At 40.8% G+C, this 22,232-nt stretch overlaps 1 protein-coding gene across 3 annotated transcripts in view; it reads left to right on the forward strand.

The window, feature by feature from the left end:
* The first annotated feature begins 46 nt into the window (after window positions 1-46).
* LOC136432854 (serine/threonine-protein kinase Nek9-like) overlaps window positions 47-22,232 on the forward strand; it is a 59,480-nt gene continuing 37,294 nt past the window's right edge. The window contains exons 1-25 of one of the 3 annotated variants that reach the window (XM_066424427.1): window positions 47-271; window positions 1,891-2,068; window positions 2,180-2,232; window positions 2,558-2,628; window positions 3,696-3,801; window positions 3,984-4,033; window positions 4,409-4,490; window positions 4,797-4,904; window positions 5,119-5,183; window positions 5,402-5,452; window positions 6,125-6,176; window positions 6,515-6,589; window positions 6,796-6,858; window positions 7,061-7,205; window positions 7,756-7,956; window positions 8,228-8,436; window positions 8,596-8,704; window positions 8,955-9,116; window positions 9,388-9,570; window positions 9,724-9,774; window positions 10,059-10,225; window positions 10,910-11,035; window positions 11,510-11,608; window positions 12,105-12,269; window positions 13,690-13,743. In XM_066424427.1, the coding sequence (XP_066280524.1) occupies window positions 83-271; window positions 1,891-2,068; window positions 2,180-2,232; window positions 2,558-2,628; window positions 3,696-3,801; window positions 3,984-4,033; window positions 4,409-4,490; window positions 4,797-4,904; window positions 5,119-5,183; window positions 5,402-5,452; window positions 6,125-6,176; window positions 6,515-6,589; window positions 6,796-6,858; window positions 7,061-7,205; window positions 7,756-7,956; window positions 8,228-8,436; window positions 8,596-8,704; window positions 8,955-9,116; window positions 9,388-9,570; window positions 9,724-9,774; window positions 10,059-10,225; window positions 10,910-11,035; window positions 11,510-11,608; window positions 12,105-12,269; window positions 13,690-13,743 (2,814 nt within the window). In that variant the 5' untranslated portion in view covers window positions 47-82. The remainder of the gene's footprint in view (window positions 272-1,890; window positions 2,069-2,179; window positions 2,233-2,557; window positions 2,629-3,695; window positions 3,802-3,983; window positions 4,034-4,408; window positions 4,491-4,796; window positions 4,905-5,118; window positions 5,184-5,401; window positions 5,453-6,124; window positions 6,177-6,514; window positions 6,590-6,795; window positions 6,859-7,060; window positions 7,206-7,755; window positions 7,957-8,227; window positions 8,437-8,595; window positions 8,705-8,954; window positions 9,117-9,387; window positions 9,571-9,723; window positions 9,775-10,058; window positions 10,226-10,909; window positions 11,036-11,509; window positions 11,609-12,104; window positions 12,270-13,689; window positions 13,744-22,232) is intronic. The other 2 variants (XM_066424429.1, XM_066424430.1) reach the window with 2 other exon arrangements.

A 22,232-nucleotide genomic window follows, 5' to 3' on the forward strand; every position in this document is an offset into this window, starting at 1 on the left:
GAAGTTATATGTACAATTTTTTTAGGCACGTAAATTTGCGATAGCAAACAGCTAAAGATACCGGTCAGCAAAGTGGAGCAAGATGGCGATGAGTAGACCTGACGGAGTTGCCTTCGAGGTCGACTCCGATTTTCAGTCGACCGAGGGCGATCTGGGAGGGCAGCTTGCTGAAACTGGGAGTTCAGATGGCGGTCAAGAGGAAATGTACATCCCCGTCAAGGTTCTTGGCCGAGGGGCGTTCGGAGAGGCCATTTTATACAGGAAAACTGAGGTGTGTTTTTGCAATTATAGATTGGGCGGGTACGCCTGTATCTCAGCAACCGGATACCACAATGTGTAACCCACTGACGTGTTTGTAGCTCACATTTAAAGTAGAACTAATGTTTAAATCATCCTGATGTTTAGAGTTGTAGCCATTTTCATGAGCATAATCGCATGCTTTAAGCAGTAGGCCATTTGACGCGTAAATGTAGAGAAGCGTGTGATTCTCCTGATGAATGGGACGTTGTTGTTTACATCGGTGTGCAGACTCTGACAGGTGTTGGTGTGACTGTTACGGTTCACCTGGCACGTACTGCGGGTAACTGTACCTGTCAACCGTGCAATCATGCATGCGAACAACTTACAACTACATGATTTCCACTACGCCATTTACAGTCTAATTCTTTTTATCCTAACTCTTTACTCCACCTAGAGGAAATGATGGAATGATCACTATTTTAGTTAGCAGGGTGTGTCGACTCAGGTTATTGTCACAATGTGCAATATGATCTGAGATGTGCAACAGATATAACAAAGGATAGCAGTATGGTGATAAGGTGTCTGATTCTTCAGCCAGAACAGGCAAGTAACATTCAACTAAAATGGAACCCTTGTGAATCCCAAGTCCAATCTAACTAAAGGTCAACCATTGTGATATTGAAGGGCATAAACATAAGGCTGAATCATGTGCTGAAGTCCATTTTCATAAACTTTTATGTTAGTCTCTTGATTGACTGGATGATTGTCCAGATTTAGGCCAGGTTTTACTTACATGTACATGTGTAGACAGGTCAACCAAAAAATGTCATTTTCATATTTATTTCAAACCAATGAAGGACACTTAATCATCAGTATTTGATTTGTCACTATGATTAGTAGGAATTATTGTTCAAGGAAGGATGTTGTTTTTGTTAGAATTGAAGAATTCTAAATCAAGGAGGTTATCTATATAACCTCCTTGGTTAAATACCGCACCCAGTGACTTGTTCCAGGTAATTGCTTTGTAGTTACATGTAAATTGTATTGACATCTTAGTGTAATTGTGTTTTGCTGTTATGTTGCCCAAACAGTACAATTTGTTTTGTCTGTCAGAGCCAACAATAGAGGCCTTGTTTATTGTTCTGCCTGACTTACATTGGGAAAAAGACCTGTAAAACCTGAGTCTGTATTTTTCAAAGAGTAGCCCTTGCCTCATACTATATTTTATGTGAAAGTTCTTGAGTAGTTGTGGGAGCAACTTTAGATCTACTCTCCAAGCAGAGCTAGGGTTTCGGCTGGTTTTTAACGTGTTTTTAGGCGTTTTTGTCATGCCTTCTACTTTGTCATCGTTTTTGTTGTGTCGCAAACCCAAGGTAGAAGGCATGACAAAAACGCCTAAAAACAGGTTAAAAACCAGCCGAAACCCTAGCTCTGCTTGGAGAGTACTTTAGATCGACTCAGACGTTTTTACAGCACTTCCTTCTTCTTCTTTCTTACTACCCAGCCTCCTCATGATAAAGTAAGTTGCATCTTTGGAGTAACGTTATGTCACTAATGTGTACATGATAGTTTGTTACTCATCATCACTGATGTTGAATGCATGAAGTGGAATGTACATGTAAGAAGTTTTTCTCCTCTCCTCCTCCCCAGGACAACTCCTTGCTGGTATGGAAGGAGGTTGACCTGACCAGGCTGAGTGAGAAGGAACGTCAGGAGTCCCAGACTGAGATCGAGATCCTGTCCATGTTGGACCAGCCCAACATTGTCTCCTACTACAACCACTTCCTGGATGGGACCACACTTCTGATTGAGATGGAGTATGCTAATGGTGGGTCAGATGGTCGTCAAGAAAACTGTTAAGTGGGAGTTACTGATTTTGATGATTTTTGAAACTGCCAGCTTGATAGGATGACCAGATTCTTTATTTCTCATTTTCTAGGAGGAAACTTGTATGAGAAGATTGTTCACCAGGCTGATCTTTTTCCAGAAGAAGTGAGTCCGAATCAATCAAAATATAGTTTATTTATCAATTGACATTACACCCATTCTTACATTGGTTTAAAAACTCGTTACCTTAATTATGAAATCGTTAATATTACATTGAAAGTACAATGAAAAGACCTTAATCATCATGACATATAGAGCAACTGTTTGCAGTCATCATATAGCACTTACTCAAGCAACTGCATAAGATGTTTGCTTGTCAATGAGTAACTGTTATTTTGCATATCTTATTACCTGGAATAACCTTAATCAAGGTAACAAGTGCACATGTAACGGTTACACATTTATTGAAACAACATTTTCCTTCCTGCAGCTGATCATCTGGTACTTTTTTCAACTTGTGTCTGCTGTTGCCCACATACATGAGTATGGGATCTTACACAGGTAGGTTAACTTTGGGAGTGAAAATATTGTTCATCTCTAAAGAAGTTCAACTTGGTATAAAGACATTTTTGTTTATAATGGTGCAGCAACAAGGACCATATGATGTTTTTGGTTAAACATTGAAAAGTGAAGGAAATAGTGACCATCATTTCATCAATGTGACATTGATGTAATGATGGTCACTATTTCCTTCAATTGTGTCCGATATACACTTTGATACAATGACATCGAACAAAAGGAAATAAGTGTAAGCTGAAAACTTTCCTACAATGTTGTTTTTGTCTCTTTCCTGCAACAACAAATGTGACATGATCATCACTTGAATGTGCAAGTTCGCACAGTCCTTCTTCTTTACCAGTGTTGTTCTCTGTACTGCCTTAAAGCAAAACACCTTTTATCATCTAATATGTGATACCTCTAAAAAGTCAATTTCCACACTTGTTGCTTTACCCTTTTGTGCCCTACTGGCAGTTTAGATTTACGACAAGCTGAAGCTTGAGGGAGCTTCAATGCAGCCTTTTTGCGTACACCTGGGCACTTCACTACGTCAATGGGAACAAACCTCATTTGTCCTTTGCTGTTCAAATATCTATTTTCCAAACAATATTGTGCATTGCATCAAAGTCGGCTAGTGTTTGACACACGGGGCAGTTTAGGAAGGCAGATTTTGGTAAGCCCTAGGACTATAAAGCAACAAGTGCAGAAATCAACTATTATATGTATCATGTACAGTTAGATTTTGGACTCCCTGATGTTTTGCTTTAAGTTATGGCTTTATTTTCTCCCTTTCCTGGCCTGTCCCACCTTTTCTCTCCCCAGGCACAAACTACACAAACCTTTTTGTCCAGGCTGCACTGGTGTAGGGAGGCAGTGTAGGCAGGAATGTAGTGTAGCCAGTCTGGTAGCTCTTCCTCCATCTTGTATGTATTTCATATCTAGCATAGAGACTGAGCTTTTCTGCTTTTTTTCTACCTTTCTGCTTTCACTTGCTGCAACATATAAATTGCCTTAATTAAGGAGGTTTTTCCAACAGGTTTAGACTTAATCAATGCTTGTTCTATTTGCAGAGACATCAAGACATTGAACATTTTTCTGACCAAGTCTGGTTTGGTCAAACTGGGGGATTTTGGCATCTCCAAAATTCTGGAAAATACAAGCAAGATGGCAGAATCTGTGAGTATGGACCAAGGATAGATGGATGGATGGCTAGAACGTCTTAGGGACAGTTGATACCTGTACATGTAGTTGGTTTTAGACCATATCTAGCATTGATAAACCTTGTACAGGCTAACTTCACCAAAGGATTTACCCAACATGGCTATATTGAATGACTGAATGTGTTCTCTCCCATACAGTATGTGGGAACACCCTACTACATGTCTCCCGAACTCATTAAAGGAGAACGGTATGTGCTGCGGTGTAACCGTGTCCCTCATTGATTGGTGAAAAGTCTGATGTGTCATCACTTCTATGTTTACGTTCAACATTGCTTGCAAGTCTTTGACAAGCAAAGTAATATTCATCACATCATCAACCAATTAAGCAGGGTTCTTCCTGGAAATGTAGAGTATAGCTGTGCTGTAAGAGGGCACATAGCACCCTATGCAAATTTTTATGAAGTTTAGCAAAATAATATGGAAATTAGGGAAGAAGCACACAAAATTTGGAAGCCAGTATAGCAGTGCTCAGGCATTATTCCACAGTCTGGGGAGAACCATGAATGATGATTACCACATGAACTTAAATCTCATGATGACTTCCTTCCCTTCCAATACCACAGGTACAGTTTTAAGAGTGACATCTGGTCAGTAGGCTGTGTGCTGTATGAACTGCTCACCCTCAAAAGGACATTTGATGCATCAGTAAGTGGTTCTCACTACTTTGTCTGTAAGGCCACACCAATTTGATTTGTTGGTTCTCAGATTCTTGTCTTCTATTTTTCCCAAATCCCAGTGTTTTGCTTTTTTCAAGCTGAAACCTGAATAATCATATTATTCTTTATGTTTTTGCCAAATCTTTATTTTTCATTTTTTCCCTGTTGCTCCATAATTTTTCAGACAAAATTTGAAAACCAACAAATCAAATTGGTGTGGCCTAATGAAAACCTGGAAGACTGTTGAGTTCTGTGCTAACTATGAAACCTAAACATGGCATGTCCTCTGTCCCAGAATCCATTGAGGCTGGCTGCTCGCATCGTGGAAGGAATCAAAATGGGAGAAATCGACACCAGCTATTCAGAAACCATCCGCTCACTGGCTCATCAACTCCTGTCTGATGTGAGGAATTATCACAATTATCATTTGTAATAATCACTATAGTGTGGTGATAGCAAGGAGGTTATAGTAGTCGTAGTGTAGTAGGTTTTGATGAAATCTTTATTTGACGAAACAAGTTTAGAGAACCTTGCCTTGATAGTTATTATGTGTTTTTAGTAAGTTATGAAATAGGTGTTTGAGAGATGACCTACAAACTTTGTCCTTTTTTCTCCAGGATACAGACAAAAGGCCAGAAGCCAAGGATATCCTGCTGTACCCCATCTTCATATCGCTGGGGAAGTGAGTTCAACAATACAGACTTCATTAATTTATGGTCAATCAAACCTGTCAAGTCCTGTTTTAGATTCTTTGTTTTATTATGAACTATTGAAAAAAATGGAATTTTACCTTCTGTGAGACTCAATGTAATATTACTTGCTTACACCAGAATTTTCATAACAAAACCGAGAACTGAAAAGGTGTTTTTTAACTTTTGTTTCTGATCTTTTTAACTGTAGGGATATGGAGAGAAAAGTCTGGGAGCTTAATGCAACGACCAGGAAAACTAGGTTAGTGTAATGTGCCAGTGATGTGCATCAGTATATCGACAAAACGGAGAACGAAGTGTGTGCATTGCATGTAGCTGGATGCATTTGATGCTAGTCAGTTAACTTCCTATACTCTGTGAGATTTCATGTTCCTTTCCCAAAAATGATGTTAGCCCTTGTAACTGCTATAAAGTATCTCATGCTGAGGGCTGTTCACTTTTACTGTCTGTGCTGATACTTGTGCGTGATACCTGAAATTGCTCAAGTTCTTTGACTTTACTGTAAAAGCTTTCTTAAGGGGGATATCCTGGTTGCCTGCCTGAGGGAAATCCTACATAATCCTCCTTCCCTGCTTGCTATAGTGAAGTTTAGAAGTAACCAAGAGATTCATGCTAACCCAAATCTCACAGCTAACTGTACCCATATTCAAATCTCTACTCAATGACTTGTGTTTGCTTCACTCTTCTGAAGTTCAAACATGTACTCATTCTCCTGAAAATCAATGCATGACTTTCTGACCTTGAACTTGGAGAAACAGATCTATCCATTTGTTTATAGTCTGTTGGGTTCAAAGTTAACAGCATGAGATTAGTGACCGAGAAAAGTTTACATAGTGAGGGTACTGTCTATTCCAGTAAGCCCACTAGTAGCTGCATGCTCGCTGGCACTAACAGCATGTAACTTGACTTGCAGAATGAGCGTCACAACTGACACAGTCCCTGTTGTTACCTCTAAAACCAGTGAGGTGAGTTGTGTGAAGTGCTGGACAGTATCAAGCTCTCTTCCTATGTACCACAACATTATGGTGGTGTTAAAACATTGCGGTTTTGTAATGATAATCATTGTGATAAACATGTTTGGTGAAAAGAGGCGTTCATTGTAATGCAGTCCAAGTGATGAGACTACCACCTTATCTGTTGGTCTTTGGGCAAAAAGCTTAGCTAGCAAATGAACAAAGGGTGGAAATAGCACCAGTGATAAGCTAGAAGGCTGGCATACATGTATATGTATGAGTAGGAATTGTCAACATACAGCTACAATGTACTTCAGTTGTTGTGGTATGACTATACACATCATTCACAGGTTTACTACTGGGGAGGTGGGAAGCAGAACCCACAGAAGCTGGATATTTTCCATGGAGGTAGCAGTGCTTTACAGGTAGGTCAAATGAATTACTATGTTCCTTCCTTATAAATAAATGCTATTGAATATTGAAAGTACATGTACCTGTTACTGATGTAACATTGAATTTCTCCAATAACCATTCCCAATTGACCTTGCACTTTTCTTGTTTGTGAAAGGAGAATCTGTCTTGTTTTGTCACCTGTCAGATGTGTACTTGACCTCTGGTAACCATTCTGCAGGTCTGTGCAGGTCGCTCCCACTATGCTGTGGTGACTGTGGAGAAGGAACTGTTCACATGGGCTGTAAGTATAGACTATACTATAGTGCGCATAAAGTTGGATCTGTGTTTTACTTGCATCAGTCTGACACTACAGGTGTATGGAAGTAAATTTTGCATCAGCTTTCTGATAGAGGAAAAGAATGGTAGATAGCCGTTTTTTTATATTTGCCATCTGTCATTAAGTATTGATTAACAGGTATACATATTTCATTTTTCAACTCCAGAATGTCCAGGGTGGTGTTGCCATGGTGGGCCAGCTGGGCCATGGAGACACTGCCTCCTACAGAGCACCCAGGAGAGTGGAGTGTCTGACAGGCACGGCCATCTCACAGGTGGGCTGTGGAGAGGAGTTCACAGCCTGTCTCACAGGTGAGGCTAAGGGAACAACAGAAACAAGCAAACTAATTACTACTTACTGGTAACATCATTTAAAAAATGTATGATAGAAGTCGATGACATGGCAAGATTCCTCTTATGGTCTGCCTTTGCTTTGCTTCTTGTTATTTGTTAAATTTTACCAACATACCGGTAAATGGGATAATAATGGGATGATGTTCAGACATCTGGAGAACAGTCTGCATGGCCTGCTCAGGGACCCCTCCTAGCAATGTGCATTGGTATTGCAGACAACTATAGTATCCACCTTGATGCCATATTTGTATAGAATCAACCAGAACATCTTCAACTAAGACTAAAATGAAATGTATTTTCTCTAAATGTCTGAAGACTTGATTTATTTCCTCTTGGTCAGAAATATGTTCATGCAAAGCCTGTTCATAAGGAGGTTTCTAGTCAATCAAGTGTATTGCACTGAGTCACTCCCATACTGCTAAAGGTTTGTAATCATACCTTGTTACACTAGGTGAATAAAGTATATGAAGAAGTTAAACTGATTCCATTTCCATTTTGTGTTGTTCAGAGGAAGGGAAGGTGTATGCCTGTGGGTCAGACTACTGGGGCTGTCTGGGAGGTGAGAATGAGCAGGGGGACGAGGTGATGATCCCCATCGAGGTGGAGTTCTTCAGTGGCCGTCCTGTTGCTCAGATATCCTGTGGGGACGCTCACATTGTCGTGCTGACTCGTGAGCAGGAAGTCTACTCCTGGGGATGTGGGGAGTTTGGTGAGGGAGGCTCATTTTGTTTCATTTTCAAAAGTCTGAATTATGTACTAGAAACATTGGAAGTGTAAGGCAAGAGGTATGTCATTCTTTGTAATGGTGTTTGAGTGAATATATCAATTTGAAAAAGGCTGTTCCAAAGCTATACAGTAAGTGATATGCACAGATTTCATAAGGTAAAAGAAAATTTTCATATTGTCTGTGATTTCATATATTATCAGCATGTTGTATAAGTTTTTGTGAAATGTTAACCATGTTGATAATCCCACATCAGGTCGTCTTGGCCTGGGTTCAGAGGATGACTTTGCCAGCCCTCAGAAGGTGGAGTTTTGTGGCAGCAAGACAATCAAAACCATCCACTGTGGTCCTGACGGTACCTTCTTCTTAACGGCCAATGGCAGGGTGTTGGCATGTGGCACTAATGAACACAACAAGCTGGGCTTCAATCTCAGTGCTTCTGGGCTGGTCAAACGGAAGAAAAAGGTGTTGGGCTGTGGCTTCTATGACTTGCATAGCTTACAATCTTCTACTTTGTCTGTACATTGCAATACTGTAAAAGTACATTATATTTGCAGGCTATAGATATCCACAGATGTGCACATATTACATCCAGTTATCTTTGTTATCTGTTGTTCCTTACAGCTCTCGTATGACATCCCCTGTAAACTACAACCCACTCTGGTGAGGTCCCTGAGCAGATATCAGATTGTGCAGATCGCAGCTGGACAGACACATTCCGCTGCCATTGATGGTGAGAAATACTTAATGTGACTTGTGTCTTATGTGGTTTTACTTCTAGACTGTTGAATGCGCCAGGTCTTTGCAAAGTCAGCATACGTAGTCTTATGTGTGACAGCTCAAAACTTGCTTCGTCATCACAAACATTATGGCTGATTGAAATAGTCAGTTCCGGTGATAGATGAACTCAGTTGTCTAAAGTAGAAACAAATAAATTGAGAGGAATTGTAACTAAAACACTACATGCATTTGCTTCTGCTCAGTTCATGGTCTGCTGATCACATTTGGGTCCAACAAGTTTGGACAGCTGGGAGTGGGAGACTTCAAACCTCGGCGCAGCATCAACGTGCTGCGGGGCAGCCTGATGGGCAGGCAGGTCCGGAGGGTGTCCTGTGGGGACGGCTTCACTGTGGCTGCCACTTCAGGTCAGGAACTGTTCCTGGTGCTCACCACATGGGTCACCAAAATGAACATACATGTACCTCATTAGTATCATCAGCCAAATGGGTTGTTCTGTTTTGTTTTTATCACCGTCTAAGTCGTGGAATAAAAATTGTTACCTTTTAATTCTACTGCATTTATTATAAAGGTTTGTCAGAATCAACTGTAGAAAACAGATAACCATTATAAATTGTTAGCTACACTGCAGTTTTACCTACATGACAATCTTATGAGGTGTTTCGTACTTTCCCACAGATAACATGATCTATTCCTGGGGGAATGGTGAGGACGGCAGACTGGGTGTGACGTCAGACCGTGGGGAGAAGGGACCCAAGGGTCTCCACCCCTCCTCTGTCTCCAGACCCAGACCCATATTTGGGTCGTTACATCTTGCATCAGATGTATCGTGTAGACACTGGAACACCATCATGGTTGTGGGTAAGTCTGACAGCAATATACCAAAGGATATTTACAATGTGCACCTGTAGCCCCATTCAGTAATACGACTGTAGAGTGGATTTCTGTTCCTGGTGACATTTGTTCAAATAGATGAACATGTATAATACTTGCTTGTCTTTTTCTTTCTTGCAGAAAAAGTGTTGCAACAGAAAACCATCAGGTCACAAATAAGTACAGGCAAAGGTAAGTGATACATCAAGTCTGTCAATGACCAGCTTTACAGTTATGAATATCAATGTATACAACTGGGCAAAGTAAAAGACATTAGATGATGAGGGATCTCACACTGGATGTCTCTAAGGCTAATGTAACGTTACATGTCTGCCAATTATTCATACTCGCTCTCCAACAGTGTCGAATGAACCATGTAGTTACAAGTAACAAAGAGTGACTTTGTATTTGAGAACCACATTTAGAATATTCACTCATGTAAGAAGACAGAGCCACAGTACTGTCTGTGTCCCCAGCAGAAGAGGTGGATGACAGTGTGTTTGGCAGTGTGCGCTGTACCAGTGAGGATGGCGCCATGTCAGATAGGGATTCTGGAGTCCCTGAGTCATTCATAGCTCCTGACGCCTCCAACGGACAAGTCAACACTGTAGGGGATTCTGTTCCACCCACATGGCTCCAGCGGGTAATACCCTACTACAACTTGGGAAATGGCAATGCACCAGTCAGTATAATGCCAAGGGAGGGGATGTTTTCATTGATCCTATATTCAACTTCTGCATGTGGAAAATTTAGAATGTCCATTTACTATGTTTGGACAGCCAAACTGATTCATTGAAAAATATCACAGAATACTGTGCTAAATTATTCCCTTGGTATTTACATTGACTGGTGCATGATTAGTTAATGTTCAGCATTATAATGTATAGCTGTTCTTGTTTCTACAGGCTTTAAAGAAAATCCAGAGCATCAACTTCAAGTCAGTTCTTGGATGATATTTGTTTTTCTTGGTTGGGAGTGAAGTTTTGATCTTACATTCCAAACTTAGGAGTGCATTACATGCTAATCCTCCCTAGTTTTTGTTGACCTTGAAGTTGTTGAAAAGCTAACATCCAGAGAGTCAGTACTTGTGAAGCCGGTGTGTTAAACTGTATGGTTAATGCAAATCAAATTTATTTTTACAGCAGAAAATATAAAGATCAATAAAGATACATGTATGTGTGTTAAGAACTGTAGTTGAAGTTGCTGTGCTCGGATACTGTTGTAATTTTTGTTTGTTTTTCAACTGATTTTCCAACTGCGCCCTGTAGTGAAGTTTGCTGTGTTTGACGTGTGGCTTCTTTTCTGTGTGCTGAATTAACAACCGTAGGAGTTAGCAGACTCAGACATTATACCGATGGCCGGTACGTCTGCTGCCTGCCCTGATGACAGTGTCAGGCCTCCAGACGACAGTGGTGTGGACTTTGCAGACTGTGTACCTGAGTGGTTAAAGAAGGTAGTGTAGTGTCACACCTGGAAACCTACCTACCTGATTGTGAGAATTCAGCAAACATCTTCAACAACAATTATTGAATTGCAGTCTTAAGTATCACTTGCACCCTTCACTGGATGGGAGCTTATTTCTAAATTTGGTCCCAATTCTCTTCCTGTAGGAAAGGAATCATTATCTTGTAGCTGCTGATTTGTCAGACGCTTTTCAACTCTATTTTCGTCTAATGTCTTCATCACCTCTAGCTGAGTTCTCCACAGTCAGGTAGCTGTGTCCTGGCCACAGTGTCTCTGCATGCTCCACATTATAATGACATGGTGTGCATGCAAATCACTTAACTATTAAAGCAAAGGGAACAATCATGGTGACACTGATTGACAATCAAGATCCAATCACTGTCATCTTGGTGATTCAAGGTGTCAAACTATCATGTTGTATGCAATGGTCCTTGATAACAGTGTCAATTTCATGGTATTCAAGGAGTTGGAAGATGAGAACTACATTGCCATGGCAACCACAAACGATGCAGCCACAGTACCAGTAAGAGAGGAAGAGAATGATGTTGAAGCCTTTGCTGTGGTGAGCACAAAATGTTTTGATTTCATTTAAAGAGGAAAGTCTTTTCTAGAATATTTTACAAAAAGTTAATCTGAGTAGTGCCAAAATCAGTCTAAGAGGCTGGATACCTGTAGGTGTACAAATGTACTACAGACTACATTCCTCCCTCAGATCGACTGTTCAAATCATCCAAGTGATGTTGATTTACTGTTTGTAGATTCCATGTTGCCGTGCAGACGGACTGTATACTATTAGTGTGAAACAGTTACCTGACTGTCAGTCATTGGGTTTCAATGCTTCAAAATGATATTTGCATGTGAAAAGTCTTGAGCACTAAGCACTTACCGAAGTGGTAGACATGGGTCTTATGGCTGTCCATTTTTTCATCACCTTTGCACCTTTTTGTTTTTTCTGAGTAGAAAATGTAGTTTATTTACATTTGCAATGGAAAAAAACATGTCGTCTTAAAAACGTCTTTGTGGAGTTCTTTGTGACCAGCCTGTTTGTCTGCCTGTAGGATGAAGAATCCACAGAAGTTGCCCAGAGAGTCCCCCCTGATGGTGACGAGGACACGTCTCAGGGACACCACCCCTCCCTCAACATCAGTGTGGAGGCCCAGCTGCGGGAAACCATCGCAGCCCTGCAGGAACAGCTGCAGCAGGTGCAGACAGACAACCAGCAGGTATGTGCTGCAGGGGCACCTGGGGGGGAAGACTGGAACTATTACCTTACTGAACATCATCAGTCAGGCTTGAAATGTTATCAAATGTATAGCTGACAATAATCTTCAGTGAACATAGCAGATACCACAGTAAGTAATACATCTTTATTCTATTTTCTGTTATGGTGATGAAAGAAATGGAAAAGGGTGAAAAGTTTCAGCCAGGAACAAAGCTACCAGTAGTTATCTAACACTTAAGTCTGAAAATCGTGGCCTTCGAACCCATGCTAGGGTCAACATATGCACAGTGGTGGAATTCCGGCTTTAAGACCTGCTCCACAAATCTGTCAAGGACACCTTGTACCATTTGTGGACAATGAAGCAGAACAAACAGCCTCTGTGGTCACGTCAGGCTGAGAAAAGCATCAGTGAGTAGTCCTGGCAGACTGTGGGGAAAGAGCATGCTGAAACTCTAGCACTACCTCACAACTTAATGTGGCCATTTAGACTGATCCCATCAGGTAGAATGTGGCAGAACAAGTCTTACAATGTGGCAGTGATGGGTCAGAATAGGTGTAAAATTATTTTTACTGCTGTGAGGTGTGTGACATGTTTGCTGTAATGGGTTTGTGAATAGATTAATCATAAGTAATACAAATTGTATAATTCTCCAGCATGTGTAGACTATAATGTAATGTACATAGCCATTCTAACAACATATTCTGTCATCATTACAGTTGCTGCATGTACTCATATTACACATTATTATTATCAACACATTGCACGTTTCAAGTCAAAATGATGAGAAATTCATCTATATATCTAGTACCATTTTCAAATCAACTATGTACATATTTCTTTGCATATTATATTACATGTATTGTCTAATACCAAATTGATTTCAACACAAGATGGATAACACCATGGAATCACTTTTACTGTGAAAGTCAAAATGTCAGCCATCTGGTTCTGGTAAGTAACCAGATTTTCTAAATGTCACCAGTTCACTGTGAAGAATGCCTCCTCAGAATCAAAATGGAAGGTTGATGGTATTAGTTCATGGTGTGTAGACTATTGACTGTTGTACTTTGCCGAGTAATGGAATTAGGGTTTTCAACATCATGGCCCCCATTTGTAACAAGAACTCGTTCCTGACAGGAATGGTATATAGGATAATATGTTATTGCAAAATCAAGCTCTGTTTCTCTACTCTCCAAGCAGAGCATGGGTTTTGACTGGTTTTTGACGTGTTTTTAGGCGTTGTTGTCGGGCTGTCTACTTTGATGACAAAGTAGAAAGCCAGACAAAAATGCCTAAAAACACGTCAGAAACCAGCCGAAACCCATGCTCTGCTTGGAGAGTACTGTTTCTCTTGATGTGATTGCAGGTCATCATTATTTTACAGCAAAGTTTTGAAGTGTGGTTATGGATTGTTTTCCAGTTGAGAGACATTGTTTCAGAGCAGAATGAGAAGATTCGCAGCCTGGAAAGCAAGGTAAGGTCATCATTATACGCATGTCTGCTGTAGTCAGGTTTTTTTTTGAAGTTTTAAAGTTTGAAGCCTGGGCAGAGTCTTCCATTCCCATGGTATATCCACCTGTTTCAAAAACCCACGTACATTGAGACACCTGCTCACAAGACAAATTCCGAAAGGAGATAAATGTGTCACATCCCTTGCAAGGCCAAACAAGACAAGGACCCTGCCAGGAGTCCTATATATTGATGAGATAGAACGCACATAAAATAACAGGTTTCTGGAATACAGATGCCTCAGCTCACTCATATGAACATTGAATCACCAGGCCATACTGTTTCATTGGACAAAATTCAAAGTACTATAGGCTCTGAATGTAAGATGAATCAGTGTGGCCATTTACATCAGGGAACACCAACTACCTTTCTAAACTAATATGACTATCTACCAGAGCTAGGAGGATGTTTAGTGGGTTTTTCAAACATTAAAGTGGAGACTACCCCCGTAGTTTTGCTTTGTTTTGCAATGTTAACTTGATTCACAATACCATGAGCAGTTTGTATTGGCAAGGCCTCCTGGAATACAAATTCAGCATGAAGTAGTTCCTTGGAATTGTCACATTTTGTTGTGTCGTACACATCATCTGTGGCTGCTGTGGCATTAACCATGGTCTCCTGAATAAATTGTCCCCATTTATCCTGACCTATCCAACTGAGTGCCAATTTTATCACCTATCTTGGAAACCAGGAGGCAGTTAATGCAGCAAAAATACACCCCAAACTTTTATTTGCACCCCCTGCATCCTGTGCCAGTAAAATCTGCATGATTTGCGACGTTCCGATAAATTGTGCTCCACAGGCATTACCTCATAAAACGGAAAGTAGTTTTCTGCAATATTCCGGGTTGATATACATTGATGCTATGGGGTTTTCATGGCTGGGAATAAGTTATACATATGGCTATAGGATCAGCAACAATCTCTGAGAGTCTTTTGAGTCTCTCTCTTTATGAAGATTGAGTACCTCTGTAAAACATTATAAAGTTGCTGCCAGCTTCAACTCTTCCAGAAAGTTGCGAAGCTAGATATGTTTTCTGCCGGAGAATTTACCATCATGAAATTTGTTACATGGTCACAAATTAAGATCCCTGAGGCACAACTAATAAGGTCTGCCATGTTTTCATCGTCATGCAGAATTAGGAAATTTATTATGGCGCCACATGGAGTAAGTATCTGTGATCACTGTCATAACTCCTGTGGCCTTTGGCCTGTGTGGAAATATCAGCTCTCGTCAATGACTGGGCCTTTATTGAGCACATCAACTACACCGGCTCCTGGGGGGAAAGGTCAGGCCAAGTCATGGTCTTCTGCAGTTTTGCCACCACCTGATGGAGACCATACCTCCTGCAAATTGAGATAGCTTTGCTTTTGATAGGGCCCGTGCATATTGTAAAGCCTTGCAATAAGATACTCAGACCTTATACAATGGACAGGCACATTTTCCTGTGACCTTTGCCACCATTTATTGTCCAAGGTTAGAAGACAGAAGAAGGTAACTATTACTTCTATCCACAACTTCACCATGCACATGTCACTGGAAATATCAGGGGATTATAGCAGGTGTTGGTTGTGTAGTATTTGATGTCAGTGGGTACTTTGGATGAATAACTAGTTATAATGGAGTGAATGAGTTACCTTCAACAGGAATATGACAGTATGTACAGTCAAACCTGCCCAAGGCGACCACCCGGCGGACCGAGCAAAAACGGTCGCAATGGACAGGTGGTCGCCATGAAGAGGATTCCACTCACATGTTTCCAGATCGAGGTTTTCAAATACAGTACGTAAATGATGAAAAAATTATGTGAATTTAGACAGCATGACCCTCACCAGGTTCAATTCTCATTGACAGAAAGATCCTACAAAAATTACATTTTCCGTTATCGATGTAATAATTGTATACCGCTACATCGTGTACAAATTTTCGTCATAATTTTGACTACAAAACGATAGTTGCCTCGATGATCTCGCAGCGCCCTCCCGCATTCACACGTTACATTGAATAGTACACACACACACGCACATCATCGAAGTTTTAAGGCCTAAGACAGATCCCTAGAAAACGCCTGCTGGTCCAAGCCTTTTTGGGTCGCCAACCGCTGGATGAAAGGGTCAAAAAATTTTCGATCTGACAACTAAAGATGAAAACGGAACGCGTTAACGGTGTGATTTCGTCGCGCCGCGCCGCGAAGCTCTGTGCCACCGCATCGAAGGGTAAGTCAGTGCAGCAGAACGCACAGCGTCCAATAAAGGCTTGTGAGATTCATGGAAATAAAAAGAAAATAAGAATTTTGATTTTCACCAATAACTAGAGTATTCGTAAATATTCATACACAAAATCATCGTGTTTTACAAAGGTCAGCGGTACGCCAAATCCGGGCCGCCCGAAATCCAAGATGGCGTCGGGACCAAGGAACAACATTTCTCGCCTGATGTTTTGCCCGCCGCGAAGTCATTTTTCGGCGGAATTTAGCAAGATACAGACACATTTTTGTTGAAAATACAAGAAATAGATAGCAATTTCTGTGAAATCTGACTTTTTGACGCCATGCACTACGTATTCGTTTTGAAAGTTGAGTTTAAACGGAACTGAGTTCACGTTAAACTATAAGATTACGATAGGCACAACAACATCACAAACATTTGTCTTTACAATGTTTATAGGGGGAACGTTTTATTAAAACACTTCATGGAGGAATCGATGGTATAACATTGCTATTCCATATATTTTTGATCTTATTTTTGTCCTTCAAAGTCTTGAAAACATTTCCGTGAAATCCGACAGCAAAATGATCTGATGTCACCACACGCGTTGGACGGGTGGTCGCCTTGGGCAGGCAGCTTAATGCTTGTGCCTATGGGGAAAATTTTCGGGACCGAGAAAAAGCGGTCGCCATGGCCAGGTGGTCGCGTTGAAACAGTTGCATGTCACGGGAAATTACCATTAATAATGATGATAGAGACAAAAATCTTGAAGTAAAACAACTAAGTAACCAGGCAAAGATACTTTCAAATGGACCAGTTTGTTGAGGACACCATTCAGCCCTCTCAGTACCCTGTCTGATCCACTGCCATGGTATTGAGAAGAATGTTCATGTTAGAGCTTCCAGATCCTTCCTCTATGTAGCATGAACAACATTTAGAATGAAGAAACTTCAAACAATGTTCTGTGCCTTTGTGTTTCAAGCAAAACTTGACTGATAGGTTCAGGCTTGTCCAGCAAAAGTTACTTAACCTTGTGCAAGCATAAGTGAGGGTGTATTTGCAGGGGGAAAAAACATGTAAGGGGAATCCCTGCAATGTTTAACAATAAAGTTAGGAGGACCAACTTAGTGGTAAATTCAAGAGTGATGACAACATTTAACAGTGAATTAAGTTGTTATCGCCAAAGGTTTTGGGAAAGATTGCAAGTTCATTGGATTTTTACATTGTTTTCATGTGGTGTCTGGCAAAAGTAGTCTACATATACCAAAACAACAGGAAGCAGGAAGCTCCGCTGAAACTTTTTGGCAATCTGGCTGTTGACTTTGTGATAGGAATAATTTTTCAATAACTCTTAATGATGAATTCAGGATAACAAATAAGGAGCTATGTAGAATTAAAGCAAAAAATTATGCATGAAATAAGTTACCAACAACGTTTGATATTGAACTTTGGCTGGCTGCAATTAACGATGAGTTAGAATAGCTTCTATGCCTCACGGAAAGAGGCATGCAGACCATCATAAGTAAAGCTCCGTTACATCTTTTGATCAGTCCATAAGAATGACTAATGGTGTGAGAGAGGCAGGGTAAATCAGGGGTCAGCTTTGCTTGGCCACTTGTTGTGACTGATCCTTGAACCTGAAGCCTTTTTCTCAATCATCCCTGTTTATTGGGAGAGATAAAATGAAAAATACCCCAGTGTTATCCTCCAAGAGATCATCCAGAATTGCAGAAGTCAGCAAGTATAGGGAGATTGGTGATATAAGGAAATTATGGTTCGTGGACTTAACTGTCCACTAGTCCTGTCAATCAACTGGGAAATTGTGCTCCGTGGTTGGAGGGCATGACTCCGGGACAAATGATAACATTCAGCAGCTAAGGTGGATGGAGAGAGGCAGGTTATGGTCATCATCAGTAATGGAGGGCAGGGATCAGGTAGACTGAAAGAGGATGTCATAGATGTCTTCAATCAAGGAGAGACATGATCATGGTTCGGCCCTCTATACAGGTTTATCACTGCATCTGTAGAGTTGATGTGTGGCTGGTCTCTATATATACCGCTGGCAGTGAGGTCATTTTTCATCATGTCCAAAACCATATCAACTATAATGGTCATTTACCTTAATGGAGTCTACCATGGAGATTAGAGGTAATGGTCTTCAAATCTAAAAGAAAGCTGTCTTGATTTCTCATGCATTGGAAACAGCAATTCTAAAATGTGTGGTTTAAGTTCAAATAAGGAAAGTAATGTGATTGTGATTAGAGTTTTACTGAATCAAGGTGATTAGTATGGTTGTCTTTGTTCTGTAACAGGACTTGGTAATGAATTTCAAAATCAAAGGGGAATTCTTAGTTGAAGCCCTTTGTGTCTGTCCTGTTGATAAAAAGCAGCAGCTAAATCCTAGAGCAGTACAGAACAATTATTGATAGATATAATATTTACATGCTCATGTACATTTGTACATATCCCTATATCTATTCCTAGTTTGGAACAAAACTTGTGATCAATCTCTTCTGAATGGGAATAAGCATTGTTGCCACACTGTTGCTGTCTCTATGTTTACATACACTGGTAAACAGAATGTGATGTCTGTAATATGAAGTCACATACAGGGTATGTTTGAAAGTACATGTACGTGTGGTTTGCCATAACCTGAGATATCAGGATGATAACTAACCCTGGGAGTTACTAATTCCCCAGCTTCTGGACCATTTCCGGTGAACAGCTGCAGAAAATGGCTGTAATTGTGTCATCCTTCACACTTTATGACTTGCATGTTTTATACATTGACCTGCCAGAGTGGCAGTGAACCTTGCTGTGTGTGTGCCAATATGCGTTTTACAATGAGGACTGGGAAATGTTCACCTTACTGCATTATAGCAATCTTTCATGTCCATCTGGATAACCTGACAGGGAGGACCTTTGGAACCTCTGCTATCTGTCTCTCCAAATAGGGCGTGATGTCATGTTTTGGCACAAAACAATGTGCGATTCCACTCATGGAAAAGCCTTGGAAGTGTTACCATTCAACACATATTGGCATAGACAGGCCATGACAATAGCCACTGGTGAGACTTGCCTCTCACATAAAATGGTTTGATTTTGCTTACGTTAGAATACCGATAGGAAGTATAAACCTTCCTGTTTTGGTTCACAGACAGTTCAGTTTACTAAAGGTAACAGATGCCTGTGTCAGATCTGTTTGAGGGTACTAACTCCAACCATACCGCTATAGGGGGCCTTAATTTCTTCTAAAGGAAAGCTGGTGTTGTTGACAGTTTGACATTTTTTTTCTTAGAACGGTCAGACATACATTTTGTACACGTCAATTAATGCAAACAGATTGTCTACAGATAATATTTGAATTATGATACAAAAGCATTTAGATGTCTGTGCCAGCTTCTCCACATGTTGAGATGTTGAGGCAAAGTGTAGACTTTATATGCCTTGTGGCCTGCATGCTCCAACTTTTAATGCCTTTCAATTTATTGTTGGAGGTAAAACGTTATGACCCCATACATTGGTAGGAGTTACCGTCCTGTACAGGGTGCATTTAGCAGTAACATTGACCATGTTGTAACTGGATACAGTGAATGACCAACTACACTATTGGCAAAGAGGAGGATTATGGTGTGTGGAATGTATGATGATCTACCATTTTAACAACATGTCCATGTTGAACTTATGAATAGTAAATGAAGGCTGTACTCTTTGAAATTGCACCATAATGGCTGCTGAGGTCGTTACTTGCCCGGCACCTCTGCCCTCCTATGAAGAAGTTATCCTCCAGGATGGACTGTAAGTTCCTGAGTTGTGAGATGGTGGTGTAAAGTGGACCATTTTGCAGCAGTGGGGTAAGTTACTGGTGACCACCTGACACATGCATTGATCCACAAAACTTTTTACCACTTAATCAATGCTGTTTAATGTAGCTTGTGTGGTAATGGAGAATGCAAGGCCAAGTGTGTAATACCATTCATCACTTAGCAGCCGTTTGGCTCAGTACCATCCATATTCTCGGCCAATGTTACAAACTCATTGATGTGTTTACGATTGAATTAATGAGGGACTCAGAGAACAGAGTTGCTCTGATGTGTGACCTGCCATAAAACAAAGACATAACATTGAGTGTCTTACTGGAAGTGGTTTGTGGATTATTGCCTACTGTAAAAGGTAAGTGTTGCATTGTAAATCGTAAATTTTGTAGAAACAAAAGTATAGTGTAAGGCTGTTGGTAATATTTGAATGACCCAACAACCTAGCATTCACACATGCCCCAAGTCCTGAAGAAGGTGACAAGACGAACACAACTTCCTTGCAGAAAAGCTAATGTTGATGAATGACTGTGTCTTGCAAATCAATGCTGCTTAATTTTGTGTTGATGGTTCATTTGGAACATGCAGTAGCTGTGCCAGAAGTAGAAGGTCTTTGCCCTTCCTGTCCAATAAGATAAAGTCTGGGAACTACCTGCCAGTGCTGATTCAGGCTTCTATTTGTTATCTGAAATTTACATTAAACTGTGGGCAGTGCTCCAGGAAGGGATCAGAGACGTTTCTCCAGAGGAAGGATCAGGGGTTAGTTCTTATCTTTCTCATCCTATCAGGCGGAGAGGCCTGTGGCTGTGGCACACGGGGCTGGGCCATTTTTCTGCATTGATGCTGCTGGGGCTGCTTTAGATGCACAGCAGGGCTGGCCTTGGTGTTCAAGGCTGATTAGAACTCTATGGAGTGAATCACAGCAGGACTCTCTTTGCAGCCATATTAACATCCACATGGATGAGATGGCTAATTATTCCAGAAGTGCTTTAGATGGAGTAATGCAGGGGTAATCCTTGGGTCCCAAACATACACATTGTGTAATCCCAATGCCTTAGTCCAGCTGCATCCACATCTGCAATGGTAAAACATTGCTGCACTGAAGGGAGCACTACTGGAGGTAGAACAACTGAGGTGTCTTTCAGTACCCTCCCTGATTGTTACCTGAATGCCCAGGCATCACTGGGGTAATAACAAGTGCATGTTTTCTAGGAAATGGACATGAAAGTCTGCTACACAATTAGAAAGTTTCTGTTGGAACTTTAAGAAGAACCCAGAAACCCCCAGTGTGGGAGGCCTCCTGTCCATTAGTTTTGCTCCAGATGAGAGCTGCAGGGTGATTTGTCAGCCTTTCAGTCCTCTTGGCAAAGATCTTACAGCTTTAGTACCCCAGATTTTGCTAAGATACCAAATGTTTCTTTCACCAGTAACAAATGGCTAAGTTCTTTGCTTCAAGGACAAAGTGCTTCAAAACTTCAATGCCTGAAGTATGCAACAGCCAAAAAGATAAGGTAGATGCATGAATCTCTATCAAGTTTGCAGGTTGCAGTATTTCAAAATTAGTGTTTCTCATTAAAGTACTGGTGCGCAGCATAACCACTTACGAACCTGTCTGTGGTGCTGAAAGGCTTTCTGCCAGACATCCTGTTCAAAACTGCACTCATCATTTCCTTCTGTTGTAGAAAATACAACAAGACAAAACTGTTGTTTTTCAGTAAAATCATTGTACATACGGAAATTATGTCTGTGGTGCTGAAAGGCTTTCCACTGGACACTGTTCAAGTCAACAACACATTTCATTCTTTGTGTATTAATGAATTGATTTTTAGCTTGGGAAAGTACAGTGGATAAGTAGATGGAAGAGTAATCAGCCAATCACTGTTTGTAGTAGCTTCAGCATGTATATAATGTAGACACAGACATATACAGTCCTATGTGTACCCATGTGTACTTACTTTTCATTATATATTGTTACCTTCTCAGCTTGTCCCTCTGGTGTTTTAGCCTTTCAGGACATGTTGCTTTGTTCCTCCAAAGCTGTAATTGGTGCAAAGTCAGAAGTTCTCCTGCATTGCTCTTTGGAATGACAAAAGCGGCGTCAGGTTTAAGTGACTTATTTACAACAGTCTGTTTTTGTAAACCCACCGCTGTATATTTCCCCTTTAATGGTTCATCCTCACAGGATTAGTTTTGCCAGAGGGTGTTTGATGTTATGCACTATCACAAACAAGGAGATGCGTCTGCTGGTTTTATGTGTTGTTAGAATGTCGCCAACACAATTCTCTCTGGACCCAAAGTAAGTCAGAACAGTAATACAGACCTCTATCTCCAAACCCCCAGGCTAGGCTTTACTTGCTGTACACTTATTTCATAAATTTAATGATTGTGGTCTCTGTAAGCCTTTCTGTTTTACCTGTGATCGATACAAACTT

This window comes from Branchiostoma lanceolatum, chromosome 4 (genome assembly GCF_035083965.1).
Source record: "Branchiostoma lanceolatum isolate klBraLanc5 chromosome 4, klBraLanc5.hap2, whole genome shotgun sequence".
Classification (NCBI taxonomy): Eukaryota; Metazoa; Chordata; class Leptocardii; order Amphioxiformes; family Branchiostomatidae; genus Branchiostoma; species Branchiostoma lanceolatum.